The 27,964-nt window shown below is 52.0% G+C and overlaps 3 protein-coding genes across 10 annotated transcripts in view; 2 read left to right on the forward strand and 1 right to left on the reverse strand.

Moving 5' to 3' along the window:
• The first annotated feature begins 134 nt into the window (after positions 1 to 134).
• On the forward strand, positions 135 to 4,209 carry Rita1 (RBPJ interacting and tubulin associated 1). The gene is made up of 3 exons (XM_004635939.2): positions 135 to 217; positions 854 to 1,223; positions 2,820 to 4,209. Exons 1-3 carry the CDS (start codon positions 175 to 177, stop codon positions 3,304 to 3,306), a joined length of 900 nt encoding a protein of 299 aa, XP_004635996.2. The 5' UTR covers positions 135 to 174; the 3' UTR covers positions 3,307 to 4,209.
• An 825-nt stretch (positions 4,210 to 5,034) lies between these two features.
• Iqcd (IQ motif containing D) lies at positions 5,035 to 27,774 on the reverse strand. Of its 4 annotated transcripts, none has more exons than XM_004635940.2 (5): positions 27,695 to 27,774; positions 11,164 to 11,933; positions 7,959 to 8,192; positions 6,571 to 6,642; positions 5,035 to 5,428 (listed from the first exon to the last, which is right to left on the reverse strand). In XM_004635940.2, exons 2-5 carry the CDS (start codon positions 11,896 to 11,898, stop codon positions 5,141 to 5,143), a joined length of 1,329 nt encoding a protein of 442 aa, XP_004635997.2. In that variant the 5' UTR covers positions 11,899 to 11,933; positions 27,695 to 27,774; the 3' UTR covers positions 5,035 to 5,140. The 4 variants fall into 4 exon arrangements, with proteins under 4 accessions (XP_004635997.2, XP_023576252.1, XP_023576253.1 ...); XM_023720484.1 differs by having other exon boundaries at positions 5,035 to 5,539; XM_023720485.1 differs by lacking the exon at positions 27,695 to 27,774 and adding an exon at positions 25,530 to 25,916 and having other exon boundaries at positions 5,035 to 5,539.
• Tpcn1 (two pore segment channel 1) overlaps positions 26,023 to 27,964 on the forward strand; it is a 51,581-nt gene continuing 49,639 nt past the window's right edge. Inside the window, exon 1 of one of the 5 annotated variants that reach the window (XM_023720474.1) lies at positions 26,023 to 26,155. The gene's annotated coding sequence lies outside the window, so the exon portion shown is untranslated. Of the gene's footprint in view, positions 26,171 to 27,734; positions 27,824 to 27,964 lie in introns of those variants that run through there. The other 4 variants (XM_023720477.1, XM_023720476.1, XM_004635941.2 and 1 more) reach the window with 4 other exon arrangements.

Below are 27,964 nucleotides of genomic sequence, written 5' to 3' on the forward strand. Positions count from 1 at the left end.
CAGTTCTCGAGCTGAGTCCCTGTGCAGGGTTTGGGCGGCCTGAGTTGCCTGGGGTCCCAGGGCCCGGGGCGTTCCAGGCTGCAGATTAGGACCTTGGATGCAGTGCACTCCGCGGGTTCCTGTGCTCACCCGCCGAGGGGTCCAGACCTGGGGAGAAGGAGGCGCGGGGAGGATATGCCGATGGTCGTACCCAACGCCTGCCAGCCAACATGCTCAGGTAGGAAAATAACCCAAGAATGTAGGGACCACAGAATGAGGGGAGGACTGCAGACCCTAAAGAGCAGAGCGGTTCCGTGCACAAACTGGGTTCCTCTCAGGTTCCCATTCTGCTTGCATCCTTAGCTTTATGGGCGTGACCCACACAGCCCTTCACCTTTTGAGCCACAGGTTTGTGATCCATAAAATGTGTATAATCCAAGCTACTTCACGGGGCTGTTGGGGATTAAATGACAATGTATGTAAACCTCAGTGCACGAGGTAGGCATGGGATCCATACTGCTGTCCTTGCCGCCTCCCCCCCCACATCCGTATACACCACACGCAGGGAACTCTTTCCTACCCACACTGTGATTTATTTTTCCGGTTGGTGCCATCTCTCCTTCATACCCCAGTCATTCTATAAATATTTGTTGAACACACTGCTAAAAGTGCTCTTTAATTTATTCATTAAGCCTTCGCCAGTAAGAACTCCCTTTCCCATCATGACGACAGAAAAAGTCCAGTTTCAAGACTGTCCCCAGAGCCAGCAGCTCCTGTTGGAGGAGGATCTAGAAATGGAGGTGGGGACTCCAGGGTCTGCCCCTTCCCGCCTACCGCCATTGGCTTAGAGGTACCTCCTTGGCCGTTTTCACAGGGAGCCCCAAAGACCTCCTGGCGGGCCAGGCGCCTCTGCTGTCACCCAAGGCAACATGCGGCATGGAGATCCCCGTGAAGCAGGCCATCCGTGGGACGCAGGCCCAGCACCTTCAGCTCCGCAGTCGCAGCCGGGGCGGCTGTCGGGTCAAGGCCAGGGCATCCTATGTAGATGAGACTCTGTTTGGCAGCGCTGCGGGCACCCGGCCTCTCTTACCAGACTTTGACCCACCCTGGGTGCAGAAGACTAGTAGAGCCAGAGCAGTGGGCTCCAAGGCGTTACAGAGCTCTCCAGGCAAGGGGAGCTGTGAGGCCACCCCCTCCGGGGGCAGTACCCCAACCCTCATGCCAAGGAAGAAGAACAGATACAGGTAACTGTGTGTGGGGGCGAGGGGTGTTTCCTTTACTCAGCACACTCACCTGAGGTCCCACCACAGCCCTGCTGGCTGTTCACTTACAAGGTGACTTGGCCAAGCACACTGACCTCTCTAAGCTGCAGTGTACATATGTGGAAAACCGGAACAAAGATCCCTCCATAGAAGGATTGTGGGTTATATGATAGTAAGTTATACTGTGCTTGGCTGTCAGTCAATGTGGTGGTGATGATTGCAGTGTTGGGTCCCCTGCCACATATGTGGTGAATGGTATGTCCCAGGCCCAGAGAGGTCAGGCGCCTCACCCGGATCGCAGCACAGTCTGGGATAAGGCATGAAATGATGGGACTCGTGGCTGTTTCTGCATATTAGCAAGTCGTTTTGAGAATGGGTCTGGCTGTGTCTTCATGAATAAATTAGAGAACATGAGCGCTGATGGTAATAGTTGTTGTTAGTTAATTAGAATTTGATTATTCGGTTTAATATCTGCCTGGAGCGGGGAGTGGTAGTACATGCCTGAAATCCCAGGAAGCTGAGGTGGGAGGATCACTGTGAGTTTGAGATCAGCCTGGGCTACATAGAGACACCTCCTTATCCCCCAGCCCCGTCTCAAAAAAAAAAAAAAAAAAAAAAAAACAGCCTGGAGAGCAGTATCTAATGAAGAGCTACAGAGCTCTGTCCTGGCATTGTGGCCAGTGGCTTGTACAAAGACGCAGAAGCTTGGTATACAGGATGGTGTGCGTAGGCTACATGCAAATGCAGCAGTACTGCTCCATTTATGAGGGGCTGTGGATTTGGGGCCTCGCTGGACCCCTGGAACCAATCCCATGGAACTAAGGGATGGCTATGCTTGGGACTCTCAGTGGTAAGTGACAGCAAATTTGCTGAAACAGACTTCTATAGAGAAAGAGCTCTTAGAGTTTCTGTAATGGGTACCATGGCGATGACCAGTCTCCATCTGCTGCTTTTCCTCCCCCGTGTGACCTCATTTCTAGGAGGCTGAGATGGCCTTGAGTTGCTTTGAGCTGATATCCTTGTCAGTTTAGGAAGAAGCAGCCTGGGTGGCAAAAACATCCCTTTCCTAGTTTCAGCAAAGATCCTAAAACAGGACCAGGAATGGTGGCATGTATCTATAATCCCAGCACGCAGAAGTCTGAGGCAGGGGATTGCCATGAGTTCAAGGTCTGCCTGGGCTACATAGTGAGTTCAAAAATAGGTTGAACTAAACAGTCAAACCCTGTCTCAGAAATAAAAAAAGATCCTAAGGTAGGCTCTCATTGGACAGACTTGGGTCATGTGACCTTGCCTGAGCCAATCAGTGTAGAGAGCAAGCTGAAATACGCAAATTAGCCAGGCCTGGGGCTCTTGGCCGAGAATAGGGTCAGGGAGCTGAGGGACTGGACATTTTGCAGGGGAAAACAACAGAAATGAGGAGGGTGCTGCAAACACTGTGGACTTACTATGGGGGCCAGACTGAGAAGCAGGGACGCTAAGGAGGGCAGCGCTCTTCTGTTTCTGGGGGTGCCTGCTTGGGACTGGGATGAGGACCATTCAGACCTCAGCTCACCCGCGTGTTGCTCTCCCCTCTCCCAGACTGATCGCCCACACTCCGTCTTACTGTGATGAGTCGCTCTTTGGCTGCCGGCCTGAGGACACCAGCTGGGAGGCCTCCCGCCTGGCAAAGGGGGATGCTTCGAAGCTGCACAGCCTCTTCTGGACACCGCCTGCCACCCCCCGGAGCAGTGACTCTCCCAGCCCCAGGGAAGCCCCACTGGGTGCTGTTCATCCAGGTGATCCTTCCAGAACACAGCCCCAGGGGGCAGCTGGCTCCCCCAGACTCTCCTTGTTCAGCTCCGATGCCCTGCGCCCTCTGAGGCAGGAGCGCTCCCATTCCCTCACCTGCCTCAGCGTCCCCAGTGCCCCCCACACAAAAGGGACTCAGGACCCCAGGCCTTCCCCTGCAGGGGTGACATTCCGGACTCCCCTGGTGACTCCCAGGGCTCGCTCAATCAGTGCTTCAGTGCCAGCTACCTCCCGGCGAGGCAGGGCCACCCAAAATCCAAAGCCCCCCTGGAGGTGAGCTGCTCTCACAGCTTGCCTGTGGGGTCCCTGGAAGGGATGCCGCATCTTCTGGATCCCCTTGCTGGAGAAGCTCCGCAGGCCCAGTGGCACAGAAGGGCTGTGCCTCCCCACTCCACTTGCTCCTTGCCTTCTCTCTCCCTAACATGCCCATGAGCTGCTCTGTGAGACATTCCCCCTGGTCTGGCCTGGCCACACCACTAATCAGTGCCAATCTAGGGCCTCTGCCTCCCACTGTCTGGTGCCCACGTGTGATTTGCCAGCCAGGAGGGGTCCTTCCTTCCCTCCCTTCAAGCCAGCTTCCTGCTTAGGACTCAGGTCCGCCTGAATCTGGAGGCTATAGAGGAGCATTCTCTGAAATCTGTGTGCTTATGTCCACGTATTAAATATATCTGTAGCTCATCAAAGCCACAAGTGTCACTAATTTGGTTTGCCCTTAGCATGGTCACGGTGAGACCTGAGCTCCCTGCGCGGTTAGAGCTGCTCCTGGGAACCCAGTGTCCTACTCAAGTAACTTGGACTTTGGGTTCTTGCCCCCCTGCCCTCTGCACTGTATTCAAGGGAGCCCAGGGGGAAGCCTCAGCACAGGGTACCATGGTGCCTTTATTCTCAGGAAGGGGAGGTAGATAACACACAAGGGACCTCGGTGGCCAGGGCCAGGGCCAGCATCTGAAAGCCTGCAGGGGTCAGATGGGCCACAGGAGAACCAAGTCAGCTGCACTCAGCACAGACAGACTTCGCACTTTGTGTTGGGCTTTTGAGAATGGGGTCTCATTGTGTAGCTCAGGCTATCCTGGGACTCTCAGCGATCCTCCTGCCTCAGCCTCCCAAGTGCTGGGATGACAGGCACATGCTGTCACATCCAGCTAATGCATTGTGAATGTGTAGGATGTCTTTAAACTGCCTAAAACTTCAACCAAGAATTAGGATACTGGGGCCAGGGAGATGGCTCAGTGGAATAAGCGCTTCCCTGGCAAGCGCAAGGGCCCGAGTTCAATCCCCAGTTCCGCAAAAATAAATAAATAAATAATAAAATAAAATGTATTTAAAAAAAAAAAAGAATTAGGATACCACCCTCCACCCACCGTCATTTGCCTTCCCCCCACCCTTCCAGGAGGTCCGCCAACAATGCCTCTTTGCTCCCATCTGCATGCGCTAAGGAAGGGCAGTTGGCCCCAGGCCGTGGTGCTGGGGTGGCGCTTGGCACGGTGGTGACAGGACGACCTGCAGTTTGCCATCTAAGGGGTGTGTGGCCTCTGTGCGCACAAGCTTGACATCCTCCAATGTGGCTCCTTTGGCGCTCTTTGCCCAACAGAGTTCCCCTACGGGCAGCTGTGACCCATACCTTGCTGTCCAGTGGGGACTCATCTGTTGCAGCCATTACAGCTTTGGGCCGGCTCAGAGGGCTGCAGGCCAGGTCTTGGCCCCTCCCGAGGCTATCCTGGGTTGGCTGCCCACAGCCCACAGCCCGGGGCAGAGAAAGGTTCACTGGTAGTGTTGCCTTGCATGTAACTTAAAACTTTAAATTCTTTTTTTTTTAATTAATTAATTTATTTATTTTACATTTATTTATTGTGTGTGTGTGTGTGTGTGTGGCCAGCTCAGCCCACCAGGGGGCGGGGCTGGCTGGCATGTGGTGCTGGGGGATTGAACCGCGGTCCCTGTGCTTTGCCAAGCTTGTTCCAAATAGGTGCTTTAGACCACTGAGCCATCTCACCAGCCCAAAACTTTAAATTCTTTTAATTGGAAAGACTCATTCGAGCCATGAATGGCAGGACCCCGCGTTCTGGTGCCATGCTGGCCTGACCTTGACCCTGGCTGGGCTGCAGAGGGGCTTACTTCTTGCCCTTGCCCTTGCCCTTGTCCTTGCCCTTGCCCCGCTTCTTCTTCTTGGAGCGCAGCATGGAGCGCACCAGGTAGCCCTTCCACACAGCCTGGATGAGTGTGGCTGCCCGCACCATGCGCAGCATCTCGCGCTCTGCCTCCAGCCTCTTCTTGGAGCTGATGGCACGCTCAGCCTGGATCTGGCTGAACTCCTCCGCCAGCACCTGGTGCCGCTGCTTCAGCTCCTCCAGCTGCTGCTTCTCCTCCCTGTGCATCACCTGCAGGTCCTCGAACTCCTCCTGGCAGAGGACAGGCAGGGCACGGCTCGGAGTGGACCCTGCACCCCAGCCTTCCCAGGTGGACGCAGACAGGAGGGAGGCCATGGCCCTGCCTGTTCTGGGATGAGCCGGCTTAACTCATGCTGGGGCAGGGAAAGAACCTGGATGTGAAGGACCCCAAGAAACTTCACTTTCTAAGCCTTCTTATTCCAAAGCCAGGGCTATTTCTTTTTTTTTTTTTTTAATTTTTATTTATTTATGTGTGTGTGTGTGTGTGTGTGTGTGTGTGTGTGTGTGGCCAGCTCAGCCCACCAGGGGGCGGGGCTGGCTGGCATGTGGTGCTGGGGGATTGAACCGTGGTCCCTGTGCTTTGCTTAGCTTAGCTTGTTCTAAGTAGGTGCTTTAGACCACTGAGCCATCTCACCAGCCCCGCCAGGGCTATTTCTGGGATCCAATGGTCTCAATGAGGGACGCAGGGCACAGAGGGACCGAGAGAATCCTCAGTAGCCAGGGAAGAAGTGGGTCTTGCGGAGAACTGGGATAGGTGGTTCTGTGTCCCAGGCTGCTCCCCGGAACCTTCCTCTGTCTAACACAGCTGTCACAGGACCTTCTGCCCTTCCCTGTGCCTCTTGCTCTGTCCCTGCTCACCAATACCCAGCAGCAGGCATCTCCCGGGAGCAAAACACTAGGCACAGTGCAGCTGCTACCCACGGCCCTTGCTGTTTGTGGTGCCAGCCAGGTGTAGAACTCAGAGCCCTGGACGGAGCAGGGCTCCCAGGTTGGGCTCATGGGTCCTCAGGACCACCTGGGCTGGGGCAGGAGCCCAGGAGCTCCCCTCCTGTAAGCTACCACTCCTACAACCACTTGCAGGAGACCCGCCATGACCCACGACAAATCACTGCTTCCTGACCAGAGAGGGCCCGGCCTGACTCCAGGTCACACAGCTGGTATGCCAAGATTGGCATCTTGGAGGGGAAGGGGGATTTTGTTTCCTCCCCCCTGGCTCCCTTCAGGCCTGCGAGACCATGGAGTGGTAGAGGCAGGGGTCTGAGTGGTGCTGCAGGGCTGCAGGGGAGGCTGGGAACATAGGCTAGACTGAGGACATCCAGGGTCCCTACTTCAGGTTTGGGAAAAGCACAAGAAAGAGACTTAGCAACAAATACCTGCTTTTCACCCATCTCTGTATCATATTTCTGAATCCAGTTCTCCACTTCTGTCTCCACTTTGTATTTTTTCTAAAAAGAAATCCAAACAGTCATGGTCTAGTCCATGAATAGTGACCAGCATGGAGCACTGTGTGTCATAGGTTTAGCAGCCAGTGCTCTGCCTGCCCTACCTCCTAGAGGAGTACTCAGTTGCCCATTTCACAGATGAGGAAACTGAGGCACAGACATGATAATTTGCTTGCCCAGTTTGATAAGAGCTCCTGGGTGGTGGAACCTGGATTTGAGTCAGCAGTGTAGGTCCAGAGCATTGTAGGCAGAGAAAGTGGCCTGTGCAGAGCCCCTGAGGTGGGAACAGGCTGGTGGTGATTTGGGCATGGCAATGGCGTGCCTGCCTGTGATCCTAGCACTTGACAGGCTGAGGCAGGAGGATCACTGAATTCGAGGCCCACCCAGACTACATAGCAAGACTGTCTAGAAAGGGAGGGAGGGAAATCAACCAGGTTAAATATCAAGTGGATTCTCATGTGAAAAAACCCAGAGTCTACATCATTTAAAGAACAAAATAAAAGGTAGATGATAGGAGATAAGGTGACAGACTTCATGGAGATGAGAAAGGACTAGGAGTGACAGGAGGGAGGGAAGGGGAAGAGGAAGTAAAATGGAACGAAATGTGATATGTGGCTGCACATGGTGGAGCATGCCTCTGATCCCAGCGGGAGGCTGAGGCAGGAGGATCGCTGTGAGTTCCAGGCCAGCCTGGGCTCCATAGTGAGTCCAAGGGCAGCCTGGACTGTGTAGTGAGGCCTTGCCATGGTACAGGGGCTCTCAGCCTGTGGGTGGGCTCCTTCAGGGCTGTGACCCCCCAGCACAGTCCCCAGGCAAAGCCTGGGTATCTACACCTGTGGTCTGAGCACAGGGTCATGATTTCCATTAAATGCTCAAAAATGCCTGGGAGAGGGGGGCCTGCTAGGAGGTGAGTGTTAAGAAGGGACCTTTGCGTGGTGAAAGCCCGGGAAGCTGGATGTGGGTGGCCCTGGGCTGGCAGGGAATGCTCCAGTAGACCTGCTACACCCTGCCCCCTCTACTCTCCACGCCACCAGTTTCCTCATTCTCATAGCCTGGCTGTCAACACCGAAGCTCAGAGACTTGAGTTCAGTTTGCCTGAGGTTCATGGCTACTTTGATCCTTTCCATCCAAGACTGGGGACTGTCAACCACCACTGTGGTCACAGCCAGCATGCAGCCACACTGAAAAAGGACCGCGTCTGTCGCTTCGGCCTCCAGCACTGCCTTCCCTGCGCGTGGGCTAGCCCTGCTTGGCCCAACCCCTAGCCAGGACACCTTCCCCATTGCACCCACCCCAACCCGGGCCTCCTGGACTCACACCTTGCGCAACGCCTGCTCCACCTCGTGGTTCTCCGACACCAGGTTGTGGTACTGCGCGCGCAACGTCAGGATCTCCTGCTGTGTCTTGGCCATCCTGACCTGCGAGGCGCGGAAGTCCGCCTTCTGCTGCTTCTCGGCCTCCTGCCTGGTGCGCAGCAGGCTTTGCTCCGAGAGCTTGAGCACCTGGTGCAGGTGGTTCTTCAGCTCCTGGATCACGAAGTTCTCCTTCTCCACCTGGCGGGGTGGGGGAAGGGCTCTTAACTCCCGCGGGGGCACCCTCCGGCCCAGAGCGCTGCCCCCGCTACCCACCACCTGCGTGACTGCCGCCCACAGAAGGGAAACGGAGGCCCAGGGAGGCCGAGGAGACAGTCTGGGGTCGTGAAGCCAAATGGCGCGCGCCTGTAATCCCAGCTCTTGGGAGGCTGTAAACAGGCGGATCACCGTGAGTCCCATCTACTAGTGAGACTCTGAACACCCTGTAGGCCCTGACCTAAAGTACAAAAAAAGAAAAAAAAAATGTGTCTGAAGCAGAGCCCATGTTCCCAGCCACCCTTCACAGGTCTGGGACAACCCTGCTGCCCCACCCCACCTTGTCCTGCGCGTGGGGAGGGGCAAGTGGGCAGACCACTAGCAGGAGGCAGGAAGGTGTGGGATCTACACTGCCAGGATCGCCTTGGGGCTATTCCTGGCCAGTCAGTCCCTGGCTTGTGTCCTGTCCAAGGTTGATTCTAAAACAGGAATGGGGGGCTGGGGAGATGGCTCAGTAGAATAAGCGCTTCCCTGGCAAGCACAGGGTCTGAGTTCAATCCCCAGTTCCGCCAAAATAAATAAATAAATGAATAAAATTAAAAAAACAAAACAAAACAGGAATGGGGTGGGAGGATGGTGATGTTTTAGTTATGATTTTCTCTCTCTTTTTTTTCTTGCGGTACCAGGGATTGAACTCAGGACCTTGCGCTTGCCAGGCAAGCACTTATGCCACTGGGCTATATTCCCAACCCCACTCTTCTGGCTGTGAGGATTGAACTGAAGGCCTTTGCACTGAGCGACATCTCCAGTCCTTTTTATTTATTTTGAGACGGTCTTGCTAAGCTACCCAGGCTGAGCTCGAACTTTCAGTCTACTTTCCTCAGCCTCCCAAGCGTGAGCTACCACGCCAGGCTTGAGGATGGCACTGTTTTAGGAGCAAGCTCCAAAGGCTTCTCGCCGACCCGCAGGAGCAATGGCCCTCATCAGCGAGAACCACGGGGCTCTGACCTCACTTCGGGCACGAGTGGGCGGGGCTGTCTGTGGGTGCCCTGGCCCCCGCGTGGGCAGGGTCCTTAGCAGCCCGAGCTTTTCTGGCCAGTCCCTACAACAAGGCTGGCCAGGTTCATCCCTCATTCTTCACCGAGGCCCGATGCCAGGATGAGATTTGCCCACCTAGAAAGACCAGTCCAACCTGAAGAGCCCAAGTTTCAATTCACAGCGCCTGACCCGTCCTAGACAAAGTCCCCTCCAATCTTACATGTGACGACCTTCCCTGGGTAAGCACCCCTGGGCCTGTCACCTGCTGAAACACAAGCATGTCACACCCCTCTTTGTGCTGGGCTTACTGGGGATGGAGCCCTGTGTTTTTGTCGAGGAGCCAGACCTAAATCAATCACAACGCTGAGCGAGAGAGAGCACACCTATAACCCGAGCACTCGGGGAGGCTGAGACAGGAGGATCGGAAGAGTCCAGCAAGGGCAAATTAGTGAGCCCTGTCTCAAAAGGTCAGTGCACAGACCCTGAGTTCAGACTCTAGTAACAACCCCCTCCCCAATAATCCCACAAGTATTTATTAACGAACTCTGATGACTGTCTCAGAGAGGACTATGCAGGGAGGGAGGTGGCACATAGCTTCCCAGGTCCTGTAGCTCCCTTTTTTTTTTCTTTTTCTTTTTCCATAGTTTTATTGAGAAATAAAGAGCAATGAGACAGTTTCAAATCAAATTGGTTGTATCTCCCTTTTGCCCGGCGCACTGACAATGGCGTCTGTGACCACCCAGGCCCTCAAGCAGCCGGGACCTGCTCTCTCCCCAGTCCGGTGTGTGGCCCGGGATGTGGACTACCTTTCCCAATGGCCCTGTCGGCGGGGTGTGGCCAAGACACCCACGGCAGTGCCGCCTGCAGCCTCCAGGTGGCGCTCTCATAGGCCAACGTGGGGACGGCGGAGAAGCCGAGCTGGCGAAGTCACACCCGGGCCAGCCAGACACAGGGCGGCATGCCAGCGCCAGGCTTTTCCATTACAGAGACATTTAAGGCAAAGCAGACAGTATGTGCCTGTGGTTCTTATCAGGCCTGAGCTCAGACTACCACTTCCTTAAAAATTCCGGCAGGCAGGAGGTAGCTCAATTCAGAGTGCACCACTGAAAAAAAATCTGGTGCTCACCCTTCCAGCCTACCGCTTGCTCTCAGGAGAAAGACCGAATCCACGGGCTAGCACACCAGGCCGGGGTGATCTGCCCCCTGCCCTCTCCTCGGCCATCTTTCTCCTTCCTTTTGCTCAGGAATGGAAGGGTTTCGATTCTTTGCATATGAGATGCTGGAGATTAAAGCCAGGGCATTAACACTGAACTTGTCTCTAGGCCTTTTTCGTCTTATTGTGAGACAAGGTGTTTTGCTAAATTGCCCAGCCTGGGCTTGACCTTGGGATCCTTTTGCCTCGGCTTCCCAGAGTGCTCAGGTTACAGGCATGCCCCACCACATCTGGCTCTAAATAAAGTTTTATTGGAACACAGCCCATTCGTTTACATATTGTTTATGGCTGTGTTCACTGGGTAACAGCAGGGCTGTGTGTCCACAAATCCTGACTGGGAGTTCCTCCCCTTTGCCCCTCTTAGCTGGCTCATGCCCTCTCAGCCTCCATGCTGGGCCCCGAGGCCCCTGACCCTTTCAGTCCCCATTCTATTCTGCAGCATTTTCTTCTAGTACCCTGCACTTACCCTTAATTATACTTCTCAAAACTGTCATTAAGGTATGAGTTAATACCTACCTTCTCGACTGTAAACTCTGTGAGGGTGAAACCGTGTGGGTTTATTTACAAGACTTGTCCCCCGTGAAATGCTCCAAACAACCTCTGTGGAGTAAATGGATGGAACAGAGCTACTGCAATCACTATAAAATTCCCAACCATGACGTGTGGCCGATCCTTATATGGTGGGACCAGGGCTGGGCGCCATACCTCAGCATCCCTGTTCTTCAGCCTCACGGCGAGTTCTTTTTTGAGCATGTCAATGGCCTCCTGGTTCCTCTGGTTCCGTCTGTTGATGTCCTGCAAGAACTGGGCCTTCTCCCGTGCTTGCATGGGGTTGGTCAGGAGCTTCTCAAACAGGAAGCCCCGCAGCTCCACCAGGCCCTCCAGAAAGCGCTGGGTCCCTGGGCTTCTGTGAAATGCCTGCATCTGCAGGAGCTTGGTGGCCTCGGGGTTGCTCAGCAAGAGCCTCAGCATGTTCTTGGTGGAGTCCCTGATCTGCCGCATGAATGGTGGGAGGCTGGCTTTGTGCAGCTGCACAGAGATGCGGCGTTCGCAGAGCCAGGCCTCCTCCGCCTCCTCCGCCTCCTCCTGCAGCCGCTGCACTTTCTCCAGCAGGTTGCTCACGCTGTCCAGCAGGGCCTGGCAGAGGGCCCCGTGCTCTCTCAGGGCTCCCGCGAGGTCCTCGCGCATCCCCACCAGGGCCTCTGGATGGCCTGCCACATCCCACAGCAGCGTGACCAGCTCCACCTTGCAGATGGCCTCGTCCAGAACAGACATGATCCTCTTGGCCTCGATGGTGGCGAGTTTGGACTTGGAGGGGACCAAAGGTTTCAGTGGCTCCGCTGGCTTTGGGGACAGCTCTGTCTTCAGTGGGATTCTACTGATGTCAGGGGCTTGGGAGAGGGGGGCTGAGGTGAGGATGTCCCTGGCCATGCCAGTCATGTCTCTGCGTGCCCTCTTGATGTACCTTCTGTCCCCAGCAACCCTGTAAAGGAAGGAAAGGATGTGAGTGCCACACTGATGTCCCCATGGCTAGTGCCAGCCTGTTGACAGTGACAGTCATCTGTAGCACGTTGTGCTCTTGCTCAGAAACTTTCCCAGAGAGCAGCTTTTAGCTTGGGGACAGCTCTTGGGCCATCAAGGGTGGAGGCGGGTCCCAGGCACAGGTATCAGGCAGAGAGCGTCCAGGTGCCTTGAGGATGGAACCCAGGGCAGCCTTGCTGTCACCTCACAGTCTCCCAGAAGACTTAGCGTCGGGTCACGCGGGATGGAGAGTTGACATGCCAGCTATATTGGGGAAGGTGAAGTCACCCAGTACTTCAGAGGCTGGAAGCCACCCCCTAAGGAGGAGGTGGCCTGCAAGGGCCAGCAGAACGCAAAGCTGAGGCCGGGACACCCTGTGTCCTCCCTCTTGCCCCCTGCTTTGTCAGTGCTTCCCCTGGTTGCAACCAAGGGACAAAGGACCTGGGGTCCTGCAGCCTGCAGAGATCGTGGTCTACCTCATAGAGCTGCATGGGGTGAGGGCAGACAGGATGAGGAACAGCATGTTGTCACTGACTTTTGGGTGCTGATTTAAGAAAGTAGTGGTGGAGCTGGTAAGGTGGCAGATGCCTGTAATCCCAGTACTTGGGAAGCTGAGGCAGGAGGATCACCATGAGTTTGAGGCCAGCTAGGACTCCATAGTGAGTTCAAGTCCATCCTGTACTATACTGAAATACCCTTTAGTTATGATTTGTGTCTAGTTGTCTCTCCAAAGTCTCACTTAGTCAGGGCTGGCTTCTGGAGTTTGTGATTGATTTTTTTTTTTTTTTTTCAGAACTGGGGATTGAACTCATGCCCTTGCGCTTGCCAGGCAGACGCTTATCTACTGAGCCATCTCCCTGGCCCTATGATTGATTCTTGATCCAATCCTGGAATTATGGGTGCAGGTGCCCTGGGCAGATACTCTGCATTACAGTATAAGGAGAGAGGAGAGAGGCTGGCTAGCTGCCTGGGCTGCTGCCACTCTCTTTGCTCTCTTGCTTTTTGCAGTTACCATGAGTGGCTGCCCTCTGCCATGTGCCACTCTGCCTTGGAGCCAGCTGAGTATGGACTAAAACCTCCACAGATTGTGAGCTAAATAAACCTTTCCTTCCTTCATTTTAGGTGTTGGTTATTTTGTCCCAGCAACAAGAGAAGAGTAACTGAAACAGCTTGACTCAAATAATCAAACAACAAAAACCCAAACACACACACACACACACACACACACACATACAAATTTCAATGCTGCATCCTAGGTTGAATCTTGGGATGGAAAAATGACATCAGTGCGACAACCTGACAAATCACACAACTTGTGGATCAGCAGCACAGGAATGGGGTTGATTTCCTAGTGGCGACAACAGACTGTTTTTACAAGATGTGAACATCAGGGGGCGCTGAGCGAGGGCATACAGAAATCAGGCTGTGCTGGCAGTTTTCCTGTAAGTCTGCAATTATTATGAAATAATATGCTTACTAAAAAGGCAACTTTAGAAAAATCCAGTGACGGCCTGCAATCACAAATTTATGTGGGCTCTATAGCACGCGGCCACCAGCGAACGCGTCACAGTGGTCTGGCAGTGACTCTGGCTGGGTATTTAGTTCCCCCAGCCTGGGCTACCTCTGCTGCGACACAGGAATCCGCAGGATCGCTGGGAAGTTCCTGGCACAAGACTTGATACCGAGTGTTCAGTAATGCTGATCAGCAGCCCGGGGAGCAGAAACCGCAGTTCCAGGCCTGGTTTGCAGCGCACCCACAGGTTGTCAACAGCTCAGGATCGGGATCTCCGGATGCAGTGTGCCACTTCAGCCTGCCCCTCTGTCTCTGCCCCCCAGCACCTGTCTTTCCTGAGCAGGCCCCAGTGAAAGCTGGGCCTTATGGGCTTTGATCACCGCTGTTTACAGGAGGCTGAAAAACCAGCCATCATCCTGGAAAGACACCTGCCGCTGCCACCTATGGGTCACGGTGGAGGCTGACCTGCTGGCGTCCACTGGAGCGTCCTGGGAGCTACGGGTGGGGCATATTTCCGGTGTGTCTGGGATGGGCCTGGAGGTGTGACCTTGGAGGTGACACCTGGTCCATGCCTCCTCCTCTGCTGCTGCTCTGCGTCCTGACCGTCATACAGCAGCTCCGTTCCACCACATCCCCTGTCGCCACGTTCTTGTCTCAGAGCCAGCCCTCCATGGACCCAATGCCCTGCAACCCTGAGTCATATTAACCCTCTTCTTTAAACTGTGGGCACTGGGTACTGGGTCTCAGCAAGAGGAAAGCGCACAAGTACAGTTACTCGGGTCATGTTTTGCTTCACTGTGAACGTGAGAAATGGCTTATGTTTGCTTTTTTTTTTTTTTTTTTTTTTTTTTTTTTTTTTTTAACAGGGTCTCCCTAAGTGTTCAGGTAGGTCCTGAACTCACTATGTAGCCCAGGCTGGTCTCGAACACAGCAATCCTCCTGCCTCAGCCTCTTGAGTGCTAGGATTACAGGTATGGGTCACCATTCATGGCTTGAGAAATGTTTTAAAGAAAGAGCTATTAGGGTTCAATGAATGACAGAGTTCTGATTCTGGGCAACTGGGAGAGAAGGGTGGGGTCCTTGAGAATCCTAGCCAATGGGGAGAGGAACTTGGAAGGAGGATAAAGAATTAGTTTCAAACTCCGTGAGTTCTGGCTGCCACGCCTGGAGTGCACACTGGGCAATGTCTTTTTTTTTTTTTTTTTTAATGTATTTGGTTGTTACTGGGTCTCACTACACAGTTCAGACTCAACGTGATCTTCCTGCTTTCAGACTCTCCAGTGCTGGAATTATGGGCATGCGCCACTACGCCCCCAACTCTGGCCAACTCAGCCTGCCCTGGGGGCAGGGCTGGTGTAGCATGTGGTGACAGGGATCGAACCTCAGTCCCCGTGCTTGCCTGTGCTTGCCTAAGCAGGCGCTTTAGTCTGCTGAGCTATCTTGCGGGCACTGGCAATAATGTCTTGGCCTTCTGTGACCTCTGGAAGGGGAGTCACAGGCTGTGGGAGGTGACATACTGAGGTTTGCGGAATACTTCCTTTCTCCTGTGCTTAGCACTTAGTCCCCAGTCTGGGGAGGGGATGTCGAGCAAGGGCGGGGTCTTCAGGTCGCAGGAGGCCAAGCCCATGGAGGGGATGTTGGGCCTTGAACACTCATTCCTGGCCATCCTCACGAGCAAGGTGCTCTACCACAAGCTTCTGCCATGTGCTTCGGCTTTATCACAGGGCCAAAGCCATGGAGCCAGCTGAGCGAGGATGGAGGCCCTCACACGTGAGTGACACAGACCTCTTCTCCTCCTAAGCTGCTCGCCTCAGGTACTCTGTCACCCGATGGAAAGCTGACACAGCAGCCTCTGTGACGCTGTCAGTGGAAGAGCTCTGCTCACTTTCTCCTGAAGAGGACACATGTGTGGGAACCCTTCAGGCCGTTCCTCAAGAGCCTGCAACCCAGATGCCCCGGCTTTGGGGCTCCTGCTCATTCTGAGGCTGGCCCTCCCGTGTTCCCTCCATGCTTCTGCTTAGACAGGGTCAGCTTCCGTTGCTTGCAATCAGACGCCTGCACTGATGAACAATCAAGCACACCGGAAACCTGTGAGCAAAGGCAACCTGGAACGGAGATGTACATGCGAAGGAGGAGGGAGGGATAAAGCCACCAAAGATTACTTTGGAATCAAGTGTGGTGACACCATCTGCAATCCCATCACTTGAGAGGTTTTAAAACCCACTTGGGTGGTCTAAGCACCTGCCTAGCAAGTGCAAGGACCTGGGTTCAGTATCCAGTACCACATATTGTGTGCTGACCCCAGAACCCCAGGTGCCTCGCTGGCCACTGAAACAGGGCATGGTGGCTCACATGTGTGATCTCAGTGCAAAAGAGGCTGAGATGGGAGGTTCACTACGAGTTCAAGTTGCATAGTGAGATCCTGTACCAAATACATAGATAAATTAATTAATTAAATTCAAGGCTGGCCTAGCCTACAAAGCAAGACCCTGTCTCAAGAAAATCCAAACAAACAAAAACAAAAGGATTATTCTCAGGTCAGCAAGCCAAAAAGTAAATGGCAAGAATAAGAGGGAAAAAAAAAAAGATTTAGGGTACCAGGTATGGTGGCCCATGCAATAATCCCAGCAGTTTAGGAGGCTGAGGCTGGAAGATCCTAAGTTTTAGCCCAGGGTGGACAACTGAGAAAACTGAACAATTTAGTGTCTCTTTCTGTTTCAAAGAAATGGCTGAGGATCAACCTCAGTGAGGAGGCTTTGGGCTCAGATCCTACTACTGCAAAAAAGGGAATACAAAACCAGCAAACACCAGGTGCTACAGTTGCTTCAGTTCCTTTTTGAGGCTAAAATACGAATCTGGTCACGAATCAGAAGGCCTCTTGGGAGGTCAAGAAGGCCAGAAGGTCGCTGGGCTTCTGCTCTCTGAGACAGCTGTAAGTCCCTTTGCGGCTTTTCCTAAAGATGAAGCGGCTGCAGAGCTCGGGCAGCTTCTCTGGGGAAGAAGGATCTCGGCCGAGGCCCCAGGACGAAGGTGAACCAAGTATTTAATGAACGTGCGTCCCACTGTCCCCGAAGCTCTCAGGCATAAATCAAAACGCCAGACTCCTCCAGGAAGCCGCCACAGAGTCAACGCTTTCGGAAATGTTTCCAATTTGCTTTCAGCCAAATTACCTCTTTTGCTTTAAAGGGCAAACTTGTTTTCTTTGATTATGAGGCCGCCCATCAACTCTTGACAGCTCATTTGCGTGAACACGGAAAAGGCCCGCAGACCCGTGGTTGGGGGGTGGGGCGCTCTGACTCCACTGACAAAAATCACCCAAGTCTCTTTTCTTTGAATTCTAATACGATCATCTCACGTCCTTTTTAATATCGAAATCGTCTCCACCTTCAGCCTCCCCTTTTAAAATTCCTGCCCTCACCATGCAGCAGGGTTGTTAATGGACGGGGCACTTTAATTGGATCTTCCCTTTATTTGTCATTAATTCTGCTGATGAACTTTATAAATGGAAATATATCTTTATCATGCAAATTACACCTCCTCATCAAATAGGCCGGTTGGATATTTTATTACTTTGCTTTCAGACCATTTTGGAGGGGAAAAAAAAAAAAAAAAAAAAGGAAGAAAAGAAAAAGATTTGAACTCAATGATTTTTTTCCCCTCAGAAAAAAAAGGAAGACACCCCAACAACCATGCCACTGGCACATGAGGAAGTGGGAGGTAGTATTTAAAGACAAAAAACAGCCAAGTGCTGTCAGACATGGCTGGTGTGCTTGTGACCACAGTACTAGGGAGGCCAAGGCAGGAGGATAGTGAGTTCAAGGTCAATATGCGGGTTACACGGGGCCAGCCTGGGATGCAGATTGAGATGCTCTCTTAAACCAAACCAAACCAAACAAAAACACACACAAAAAAAACCCAAAGCCCAAAGAACAGTTGGATGCAGCAGAACATGCCTGTAATCTCAGCTACTTGGGAGGCTGAGGCAGAAGGATCGCAAGATCAAGGCCAGCCTGTGCAGCTCAGTGAGATTGTTTCAGAAATAAAAAGGGTTGGGGTGTTGCTCAGTGCCACGGTGACTGCCTTGCATGTGCGAAGTCCTGGGTTTAACTTCTCCAAGCACCACAAAGAAACAAAGCAAAAATCCTGGAGTGAGGGGTGTGCACCTCATTTGAAGGAATTCTATTTTCATCCTGGGTAGCTCTTGGGAATCGCCGTGTGCCAACGGTGGTCTAAATGCTTTATACCAGTGAATCCCTCTAGCACTCATGGGGCTCTTGTTACCCCCATCTTAGATAAGGCAAGGGTGGCAGAAGGAAGGAGGAGCCGCTTCTAGTTATCTCATGGCTGGTAAGCCGCTGAGATTTCAGCTCAAGCTGTCTGCCTCAGAAGCCTGCAGCCATGACCACGCTCTGCACACACTTAGGACTGTTTCTTCTAATTTTTTTTTATGAAAAAAATTTTATTCATTTGTGTGTGTGTGTGTGTGTGTGTGTGTGGCCAGCTCAGCCCACCAGGGGGCGGGACTGGCTGGCATGTGGTGCTGGGGATTGAACCGTGGTCCCTGTGCTTTGCTGAGCTTGTTCTAAGTAGGTGCTTTAGACCACTGAGCCATCTCACCAGCCCCTTCTTCTAATTTTGAGATAGAATTTTACTGTGTTGCCAAGGCTGCCCTCAAACTCACAGTTTTCCTGCTTCAGCCTCCTGTGTCAGCTGTAGATATGCAGCTTTTAAAATTGACCTGTACAGTGTACATAATAGGATGTGTTTTTGCTGTGCCAGTTTCAGTGAGTCCTGTCAAGGAGAGACCTAGAGAACAGAAGTGTTTAAGATTCAGTTCTTGGGGACCAGGGAGATAGCCCAGTGGCATAAGTGCCTCCCTGGCAAGTATAAGATCCTGACTTCGATCAATCCCTGGAACTTCAAAAACAAACAAAACAAGACAAGATTCACTTCTTGGTGGGAGTGGTGTTCCTGGGCTGTAATCCCAGCACTCAGGAGGCTGAGGCAGGAGGATCAAGAGTTTGAGCCCAACCTAGGCAACTGAGTGACTTACCGCGGCCCTGTCTGTCACTTAGTCCCTTTCCTCATTTGCTGAGATACAATACCGGATACCCACAGCTTAAAGGAAGAATTTTATTTTGGCCTACAGCAGTGATTTCAGTCCACAGTCCATGGCTCCAAGGCCGGATGGCAAGGCACAGGAGCCTGGCAGAGGAATAGCTGGCGCCCAGGAAGCAGAGAAGGGAGGAGGTGGGAAGGGAGGAGAGAGATCCGCCCAGGCCACGCCCCCGTGACCACACCTCCTCCTAGCAGCCAATCAGTGTGATCACGCCCCTGTTAGGCGAGCAGTTAGACACTGGCAGGCTTTTAGGGACAAAGGCAGGGGAAGTATCCACAGCAGCACGAACTGCCAGTTGGGTAAAGCAGTGGACATCAACGCAGAACACATTTATAATCATCAGGTAGATCTCTAACCTGGGGAAACGACCCCACAGTACACAGTGATATCTTAATGTTACACACTTCCTTGTCCCTTGTGATACCCGGACCCGAGACAGCCTAACTCCAGGATGAGGCACATCTTGTTCCTGGATGCCACAGCCCAGGCCCAAGGAGAGCAGGAAGGGAAATGAGCCCCCCGGGACGGGAACCTGGCTTAAATTAAGAATTACCTTTTGTGAGTTTCTTGCATGATTACAGCCCTTGAGGAAACCCTGGCCGTCTAAAAAGAGCAGCAAGTCACTTCACAATTCCTAACAAAAGTAACTTCTAAGTGAAATGCAGAAAAATATAATTATCCGGGCGCAAGAGTAAATGTACGCAAACTCGTACTGGGCGTGGACACCTCCAAGGCACTGGCCGCCTCTCTGCTTGAAGGCCTCTGTGTAGACCTGCTTCGCAATAAGTTCCCCCTGGACTTCTGCACAGCCACCTGTGTGACTTGAATTCAATTCTTTCACCAAGGACGCAGGACCAAGGAAGTGAAAGGTTGGTTCTCTCTGTATCAGAACCCAGCTTCCTGGTCACTTTTCCAAAAGCCCCGCGGAGGAGCACATGAGGCTCCTGAGAAACGTCTAGGAATGAGCCACACCACTGCCTCAAAATAAAAACATAAGGACGGCACGGTGGTGCACACCTGTAATCCCAGCACTTGGGACCCTGAGGCAGGAGGATCTCTGTGAGGCCGGCCTGAGCTACGTAGCTAGCTCCTGTCTCAAACACAAATAAAATAAATAAAATAAAAACAAAATACTACTCTAAAAAATAAAATCAGGGTTGCAACACATTAGTGGTTGGTAAAATCAATTTACCAGTTGCAGCTAGCAATAAAAGTAAACACAATAGGAAAGAAAATATCAGAGCGTACTGTGTGTGGTAAGTAGTTTTTGTTTCCATTTTGTTTCTTCAGTGCTGGGAATTGAACTCTGGTCATCACGCATGCCAAGCACGCACTCTCCCACTGAGCTCTGCTTTCAGCCTACAGAATTCTTTTGTAATTAAACATGTGTGCTGGGCTGGGAAGGAAAATGTGTTTCTTCGCTTTGTGGTTAAAAGAACAACCTGTGTTTGAAAGTCCCTGCGATGAAGGCCCTTGATTGGCCGTAGGATAAAACCTGCTGCCATACTTTGAAAGCTCAGCTTAAAAAGATACTTTTACCTGATGCTCTGTAGTCAGGTATTTCAAACATTCCTGGATTGTAGTCACTTTGAGTTTCCATCAGCTAGTGCCTGAAGGGAGAAGGGGAGGCGGGTGTGTAGCATTTGCTTGCATGAAAATACCGTTGCAGAATCGGGGTTCTCAGCATGTCCAAATATTGACACTGAGGGCCACGTAACTCCTCTGCATCTTCCTCTCTCTGTGTCAGGAGTTCACAGGCATCCCTGGCTTCTGCCTGCTCCAGGCCAGTAGCATTATTCAGTAGTGACTAGCGGGGGAACAGAATATCTCCAGACGCTGCTGAATGTCTGGAGGTCAGTGAGAAGCACTGGTCCCAAGACAATGCCCTTGCTCAGCTGTGAGGTCCGGCTTCCATACCCGAGTCTCCTGCCCTGTCCGGGGGCCACTTCTGTGCCGTCTAAAGTCACCACCCTGCTGGCAGGGGCTGCTCTCCCATCCTCGATGCTCCGCCGGGCCCAGCCACATTAAAGGGGGTGGGGGCATGGGGCGATCTAGGATCCGGGAGAGCCCCCCAGGAGGGTAGAGAGCCCCCTCACGGGTCAGTGCTTGTCATCCTCTGCCCAAGTGTGTGTGTGTGAGGCAGCGGTGCTGGCTTCTGGCCTGGGCCCTTCCCTCCCTGGACACAGGGAAGCACACGGGAACTTGGCAACAAAGAAAACAAGGACTTGGCTCCCTAGTTTAGGGGTTCACTGGGACGACTGTAGACTTAAGCCAAAGCCATGCATGCCTTTGTACTGGGCTGTGCTGGCCTGGTGTGTGTTGGATGGGAACCGTCCTCGCAGAGGTGACCAGCCAGGACTGTGAGGTGAAGCCAGCAGAGGAGCAGAACAAGTTGCCCCCACTCCTGCCCCCGAGATGCAGCCAGCGCCTTCACACCAAATGTTCCCTTTGCCAGAAACCAATCCAAACCCAGGACAGGCAACTTCTGCCCCTCCAGATGCCCACTCCATGGCTAGCCCTCCCCAGACCGGACCAGAGCACGCTATACGCTGTGCAGACCCTTCGTCTTTCCTGCTGAAAACTCAGGACATGGGTATTCCTCACAGCTCCACTGAGGGGTAATTTAATCACCATAAAATGCATCCAATGTAAGCACGCATCGCCACGACCATTTAAAAGTAATTTTAAAAACAGGGTCTTGTTATATAGCTCAGACTGGCCTGGAACTCACTATGTAGCCCAGGCTGACCTACAACTTGGGAAACCCCTCCTGCCTCGGCCTCCCAAGTGCTGGGATTTAGAGGCTTGAGCCACCACACTCAGTGTTGTGGCTATTTTTATAAATGCATATCAAGTCATGCCACATCTCCACAATCAATTTGCACAACATTTCCATCTGCAAATATTTCCATCACTCCCCAAGCTCCCCCTGAGCTAATTTGCAAACATTCTCCGCTCTCACCCACATTGGATATTTCTATTTCATATAAATGAAATCATGTCAATGGAATTATGCAGTAGGGCTCTTTGCTTAGCATAGCAGTTTTAAACCAGGGGCGATGTTCCCTTCTAGGAGACGCGTGGCAGTCTAGGGGAAGCATAGTTGGTTGTCACACTGGGAGAGGGGGTGTCTGGCATGGAGTGCATGGAGGGCCGGGACCCCACTGTGTCACATAATATGTAATGGTGGTCCCCCATAACGGAACTGTCTGGTCCAAAACGTCAACAGAAAGTCCCGCATAGTGACACTCGGGAGGCTGAGGCAGGCGGGGCACTGTGAGCTCTAGGCCAGCCTGGATCTACCCAGTGACACCCTGTAACAAACAAAAACAAAGCCAAAGGAAAATGGCCAAGAGAGCCATGGTTCAGACCTCCTAAGTTATCACGCTTCTGAGGTTCACCCATGTTGTAGCATGGGTTAGTATTGCTTTTTCTTAGGGGCTGGGGAGATAGCTCAGGAGCTTAAGTGTCTGCCTGGCAAGCACAAGGTCCTGAGTTCAATCCCCAGTACAAAAAAAAAAAAAAAGCCTTTCCAGAGAGGTAGGTAAAGTATTGCTTTTCTTTCTGTTGTCAGATAACATTCCACTGAATGGAAATAATGACAATTATTCATTCACTTGCTGATGAGCATTTGGTTTCTTTCCAGTTTGTTTTTGTTTTTATTTATGTATCCTGTACAGGATCTCACTATGCAGCTCGAACCAGTGATCCTTCTGCTTTTAGCCTCTCCAGCACTGGGATTACAGGCATTAACAAGCACACCCAGACTCGGTTGCAGGCTCAGTGTGCCTGGGGGCAGGGCCAGCGTGGCACGCAGTACCCGGGATCAATCAAACCCCAGTCCCTGCGCTTGCCTAAGTGGGCGCTTAGTTCACTGAGCTATCTCACTGGCCCTTGGTTCTTTCCACTTTGGGGCCATTAAGATGAATGTTACTAACAATATTCACATAGAACTCTTCTTTGTGTGGGCATATGTTTGCATTTTTCTCCATTCAATTCCTAGGAGAGGAACTGCTGATGAGTATATGTTTAACTTTTCCAGAAACTGCGAAACCATAATTCCAGTGGGCTGGACCATTTTATGTTCCCTCCAGCGATGCAAAAGAGTACCAATTTCTCCACATTCTCAGTGCTTCTATTAATTGGCATATTACATTGTTTTTCAGATGTTTAACCAATCTTGCATTTCTGGAATAAATCTCACTTGGTCATGGTGTATAATCCTTTTTATATGCTGCTGAATTTGGTATGCCAGTATTTTGCATCTATTTTCTTGAGGGATGTTTTTCTGTAGCAGGACTTGGCAAATTTTTTGCGACATGGGGCCAAATAGTAAATATGTTTGGCTTTGTGGCTTTATAGTTGCTTTGCAACTGGGCGAAGGCAGCATAAGTAATATGTAAGGTTCGTGACTGTAATCCTAGCACTCTGGGGAGGCTGAGGCAGGAACTGTAAATTGAGCCTGTGATGGGCAACTGAGTGACTTAGCAAGAGTCTGAAACTTAAAAAGGGAGCTGGGGATACAGCTTAGTGCAAAGGCTCTTGCTTGAAAACCGTGTGTGTGTGTGTGTGTGTGTGTGTGTGTGTGTGTGTGATGTTGTGTTTGGTGGGGGAAATAACTTGGTATTTCTGTGTTCTAAAAAATTTTATTTACAAAAACAGGTGACAACTCAGATATGCTCTTTGAGTTGTAGTTTGCAGATCCCTGGTTCGTAATTTTTTTCCTTTTTTTTTTAGACAAGGTCTCACTATGTCAACCACATTTGCTTTGAAGTCAAGGTGGTGCTGGTGTCTGGTTTTTCCATAATTCCTTCAAGGATCATTCATGTTGTAATACGTATCAAAATTGCTTTCTTTTTTTGAGACAGGGTCTCACTATGTATTTTCTGCTTATCTTGAACTCATTTTGTAGGCCAGGCTGGCCTCAAGCTGGCAGGGATCCTCTTGCCTCAGCCTCCCCAGTGCTGGGATTACAGGGATGAGTTACCATGCCTGGCCAGAATTTCACTCCTTTTTATGGCTGAATTATATTCCATTCCAGGGAATGGATAAACTATGTTTGGCTTGTCCACTCATCCATCAATGGATGGCAGGTGAATTCTGAGGAGGAGATTTGTTAGCTTCTTGTTGCTATGACCAAATACTTGACAAAAGCAACTTGAAGGAAAGGTTGACTTTGGCTCCTAGTTGTGGAGATTTTGGTCCACAGTTGTCTGGTTCCATTACATGAAGTGAGGCAGGACATCCTGGCAGACAGATGTGGAGCACAGCTGCTCGCCCCATGGCAGACAGGAAATAGGAAGAAGGGGAGGAGCAAGAGAAAAGGGGGCTGGGAACAAGATGCAGTCCCCCGGGCCACATCCCCATGACCCACTTCCTTGCACCAGGGCCATCACCCCAGTGAGGCCGTCACATTGTGAGTCCATCACAGATGAAGCTAGAGCCCCTACTGACCCATTCACCTTCCAAACCTGAGAGACCTGGGGGCTGGGTGAGAGCTACACCAGAACAGTATTTGTCCCTCTCCTCACGGCAGCTCTGTGGAAGTGAATCTCCAATGTGACCACAAGTCATCTATCTGTACTGTGCGATTTCATTAATGGCGCCTCCCGTCTCAGATTACAGGCTCCATGACGGAAGCAATGAGGTTTCCTTTATTGATTGCGACCCGCAACCATCCGTAATAGGCACTCAGTAAATACTGTTGAATATATGAATATTTAACGTGTGGAGCAAGGGCACTTCCTTTGCGCTGTTTGAAGCACGAAGACTCAAGGTTGGATGTGTTTTAGGGGGGGAAAGTTGCCACTATTTTCTGAACACCGTAAGGCCCTCACTTCGCAGCCTGTAATCTCCACAAGATTTTTTTTTATTTAAAAAAATTTTTTTTATTAAAAAAAATTTAAATGTGTGTGCGTGTGTGTGTGTTTGTGTGTGTGTGTGTGTGTGTGTGGCCATCTCAGCCCACCAGGGGGCAGGGATGGCTGGCATGTGGTGCTGGGGGATTGAATCGCGGTCCCTGTGCTTTGCAAAGCCTATTCTAAGTAGGTGCTCTAGACCACTGAGCCATCTCACCAGCCCTGAAACTCTTTGTTTTAATAGACAATGCGATCACATTTTAAGGACAGAAATGGATTTTTTTTTTTTTTTTTTTTTTTTTTTTTTTTTTGAGACAGAACCTCATTAAGTAGCTCAGGCAAAGCCTGAAGTCACTGTGTAGTCCAGGTTGGCCCAGAACTCATGGGCGGTCCTCTGCCTCATATGCCCGAGTGCTGGGATTACAGGTGTGTGCCACCACGTGCGGCTAAATTCTAAAATTACTGCAAAAGACAAAATTACATAATCAAAATAAGCGCCCACTCAAGTGAGATGCTTTCTGTTGCGTGTTCACCTTGGGCAGGAAGCAGGAGGGCTACTTAGAAACGACCCTTTCGCCTTCAAGTATCTGCATTTGATTTCAAATAAATTAATAGTGTCTCTGCATGACTGGTATCCCTGCCATTTATTTACTTATTTATTTATTTACTGCGATGTTGGCGGTTGAATCCAGGGCCTTTTACACTGAGCTACATCCTTTCTCTTCCTCCTTTTTTCTTTTTTAACAGGATTGGTAAAGGGCCCAGTCTGGGCTCAAACTTTCCATCCTCCTGCCTCAGACTCCTGGAGTGCTACAGCGCCAGGCTCATCCACGTTTTAGGGAAGGGATGGGATGGACATGCGGAGGTAGCGGAATAGGGGTAAGGACCCCTAAAGAGGACGCCTTGTGGAGTGGGCGGTGCACACTGAGACGGGCTTGGGAGCAAGATCCTAAACTAGGATGGGATGCGAGGGGCTAGCGAGTTTGCCGAGCCAAGGAAGCGTGGGCTACACCTCAATCCACATTTCCCTCACCTGCAACCCTTTCCACCTGTTACTCACCTGCTCTGCAAGCTCCAGTAGAGCTCTTCCGAGGTGGTTTCTTGGTCTCTGCGTTGCTAGGTTACCCGCCAATCTCAGAAGGCGGGACTCGGAGTCTGACTGACTTTCGTTTTCACCATTGAGCCTCTTATTTTGTTCTGTTAAATCCACCTCCCGACTTCTGACCAATCAGAAGCACTGTCCCTCTGGCGTTCTTCCAATTGGAAGACCCGAGACTCTGCCTGGGTTGGACGGACCGAGTAAAGCGGGGGGGGGGGAATGGGAGGAGGGAAGAGGTGGAGTTTCTTGGTCCCGCCCCCTTTTGAGGAGGCGGGCAATGAGTCCTGCAATCCGCAATGGAAGAGAATTGGGGAAGGACGTAAGGATTAACCAACTAGACTTCAGCATAGCAACCCAGGCATCCAATGGACCGCTGTGAAGAGGAAGTGGGGCGGGGCCGGCGGGTGGAGGGGACGGTAGGCGGTGGAAGCGGTAGCTGGCGCAGCTGCCGTGGTGGCTGCGACTGAAGTGTCGGCGACTGTAGTGGCTGCAACAGCTCCGGACTCGGGGCTTTGGCAGCGGCGCCAGCGGGCTGTGCTGTGGTGTGCGGACCCCGGTGCGCGGTCTGGGTTCCGGGGGCGGCGCGTGTAAGAATCCGAAGGGTGCGAGGGCTTGGTGCGAGGGAGAGGGCAGGGGTCAGGGGTTAGGGGGCGCGGAGAAAGGTCGCGGTTGGGCACCCGGGTGCGGGAGGCAGGCGGGGTGGACTCATAGGGCTCTCGAGAAAGTCTCTGCGCCCCTTTATCTCCTTCAGACTGTGCTGGGGATGTGCACGCCTTTTCCCGCCCCTGGCTTCTTGGGCGACCCCCACGTGGGGCCCCGCTGAGGACGCGGAGCGCGTGCAGCGGGGGTGGCACTTCTGCTTCGGTCCCCTTTTCCGGCCTTGTCACCTCATCAACGTCCTCAGCTGGCCCTGCAGGACACTCTGCCCGGGTCAGGCTGTCCCAGCGGACTGCGAGGTGGCAGCCAGCGCTCTGTCCCCGGGACCTTTCTCCCGGGGTGACCTTCGGGGTCCTCCAAGGGAGATAGATGTAAAGCTGACAGAGGAGAACAGGGCGAGCACTCAGGAGCCCGGAGTTCTAGCTCTGCGCCTGCGCTGTGCGACCTTGGGCAAGTCCCTTCCCCTCTCTGGACCTGATCTTTCTTTCTGTGAGATGATGGGTTTGGATTCAAATTGGAGACCTGGTTCAGGGAGTAGTTAGAGGGCAGTGGTCAGCCAGGGAGGGTCCTTGAATTCGGCCTCCCTAGGTTGAAGCCTGGCCTCTGTGCTACTTCCTTGCCTTTTACTTAGACAATTTAACTGCTCCAAGCCTCAGTTTCCTCCTCTGTAAGGTGAGGGACATTAACTAAGATAGGATTCAACGGGAGCAGTGGTCTTGGTGTTGGGAGCCACATTGCTTGTGTGCATGGGTCTCTCCTGTGTATTGTCGGATGCTTTTCCTGGCCTCTGCTCACTAGCAGTCACCCTCTAACTGTGACCATCCAAATAACTTCTGACAGTAAGGTCCCTTGGGGGGCAGAATCGCCACACCAAGGGTCTCTCAGTTCAGACACTGCCTGCCAGCAGTCAATCTTCCGCGACCACCAGCTATTATGGTGCTAGTGATGAAATTTAGAAACCTCCTGTGCGTTGAGGGCATTGGTTGGTGAAGTCTCCAGGCTTCAAAAGAAATCTGAGGGGATCAGTGTCAAAGCTGAGTGAGTGGTACAAGATCACCGGCACAGCCTCTCTTCTTGTGGGTATGTTTGAAAATGTCTGTGGTAAAAAGTTAAGCCCTGGACTGGGGAGGTAGCCCTGTGTTTAGTTGTGTTTGAGGCCTTGAGTTCCATCCCCAGCACAGAAAAAATATAAAAAGTTAAGCTGAAAAGCAAAGCCAAAAAAATATTAGGACAGCTGCATGGTAGCATCTCATCTGGGATTTCCTGTCCTGCAGTTCCCCCTTCCCCCATCGAAAAGCAAAAGAAATCCTCAGATCTGGAGGAAACTTAAAAAACTTCTCTCACGGAGTTTGATGGGCCGAATCACTATGGGCTTAGCAGCAAGCAGTGCGGTGTTTAATTTCTGGTGCCTTATTTTTAAAAAATATGTACCATTCCCTATCGGCGTACAGAGATGTGCCCGGAGTTACCTGATGAGCCAGAGAAGAAGTAAATTGCCCTGGTGTCCTGACTCTTCTAGTCATGTTGGAGGCAAAGTTGGTAGAGCACAAGAGCCCGAAGCTCAAGGAAGGAACCTGCTCCTCCTGTCAAGTTCAGAGGTCTGCAGGGAGATCTGCTGAGTCCCGTCGTTTCTTTTGGCCCTCCTAGGCGGAAACAGGAATGTATAAATAGAAGCTAATGGGCTAGTTCCGAGTGTTTTAAATTTGGAGTTACAGATGAACACTTGGGCATCATTTAAA

Source organism: Octodon degus, unplaced genomic scaffold (assembly GCF_000260255.1).
Source record: "Octodon degus isolate 3935 unplaced genomic scaffold, OctDeg1.0 scaffold00076, whole genome shotgun sequence".
Lineage (NCBI taxonomy): Eukaryota > Metazoa > Chordata > Mammalia > Rodentia > Octodontidae > Octodon > Octodon degus.

Excerpts from the sequence above, each read along its gene's own strand:
- Iqcd (XM_023720484.1), bottom strand. The coding sequence starts at position 11,898 with ATGACTGGCATGGCCAGGGACATCCTCACCTCAGCCCCCCTCTCCCAA. Across the intron at positions 6,643-7,958 it reads TGGAGCAGGCGTTGCGCAAG|AAAAAATACAAAGTGGAGAC; the intron begins GTGTGAGTCCAG and ends ATTTCTTTTTAG. Across the intron at positions 5,540-6,570 it reads CAGAGATGGGTGAAAAGCAG|CCGGCTCATCCCAGAACAGG; the intron begins GTATTTGTTGCT and ends GCATGAGTTAAG.
- Rita1 (XM_004635939.2), top strand. The coding sequence starts at position 175 with ATGCCGATGGTCGTACCCAACGCCTGCCAGCCAACATGCTCAG. Across the intron at positions 218-853 it reads CTGCCAGCCAACATGCTCAG|GGAGCCCCAAAGACCTCCTG; the intron begins GTAGGAAAATAA and ends CCGTTTTCACAG. Across the intron at positions 1,224-2,819 it reads AGGAAGAAGAACAGATACAG|ACTGATCGCCCACACTCCGT; the intron begins GTAACTGTGTGT and ends CCCCTCTCCCAG.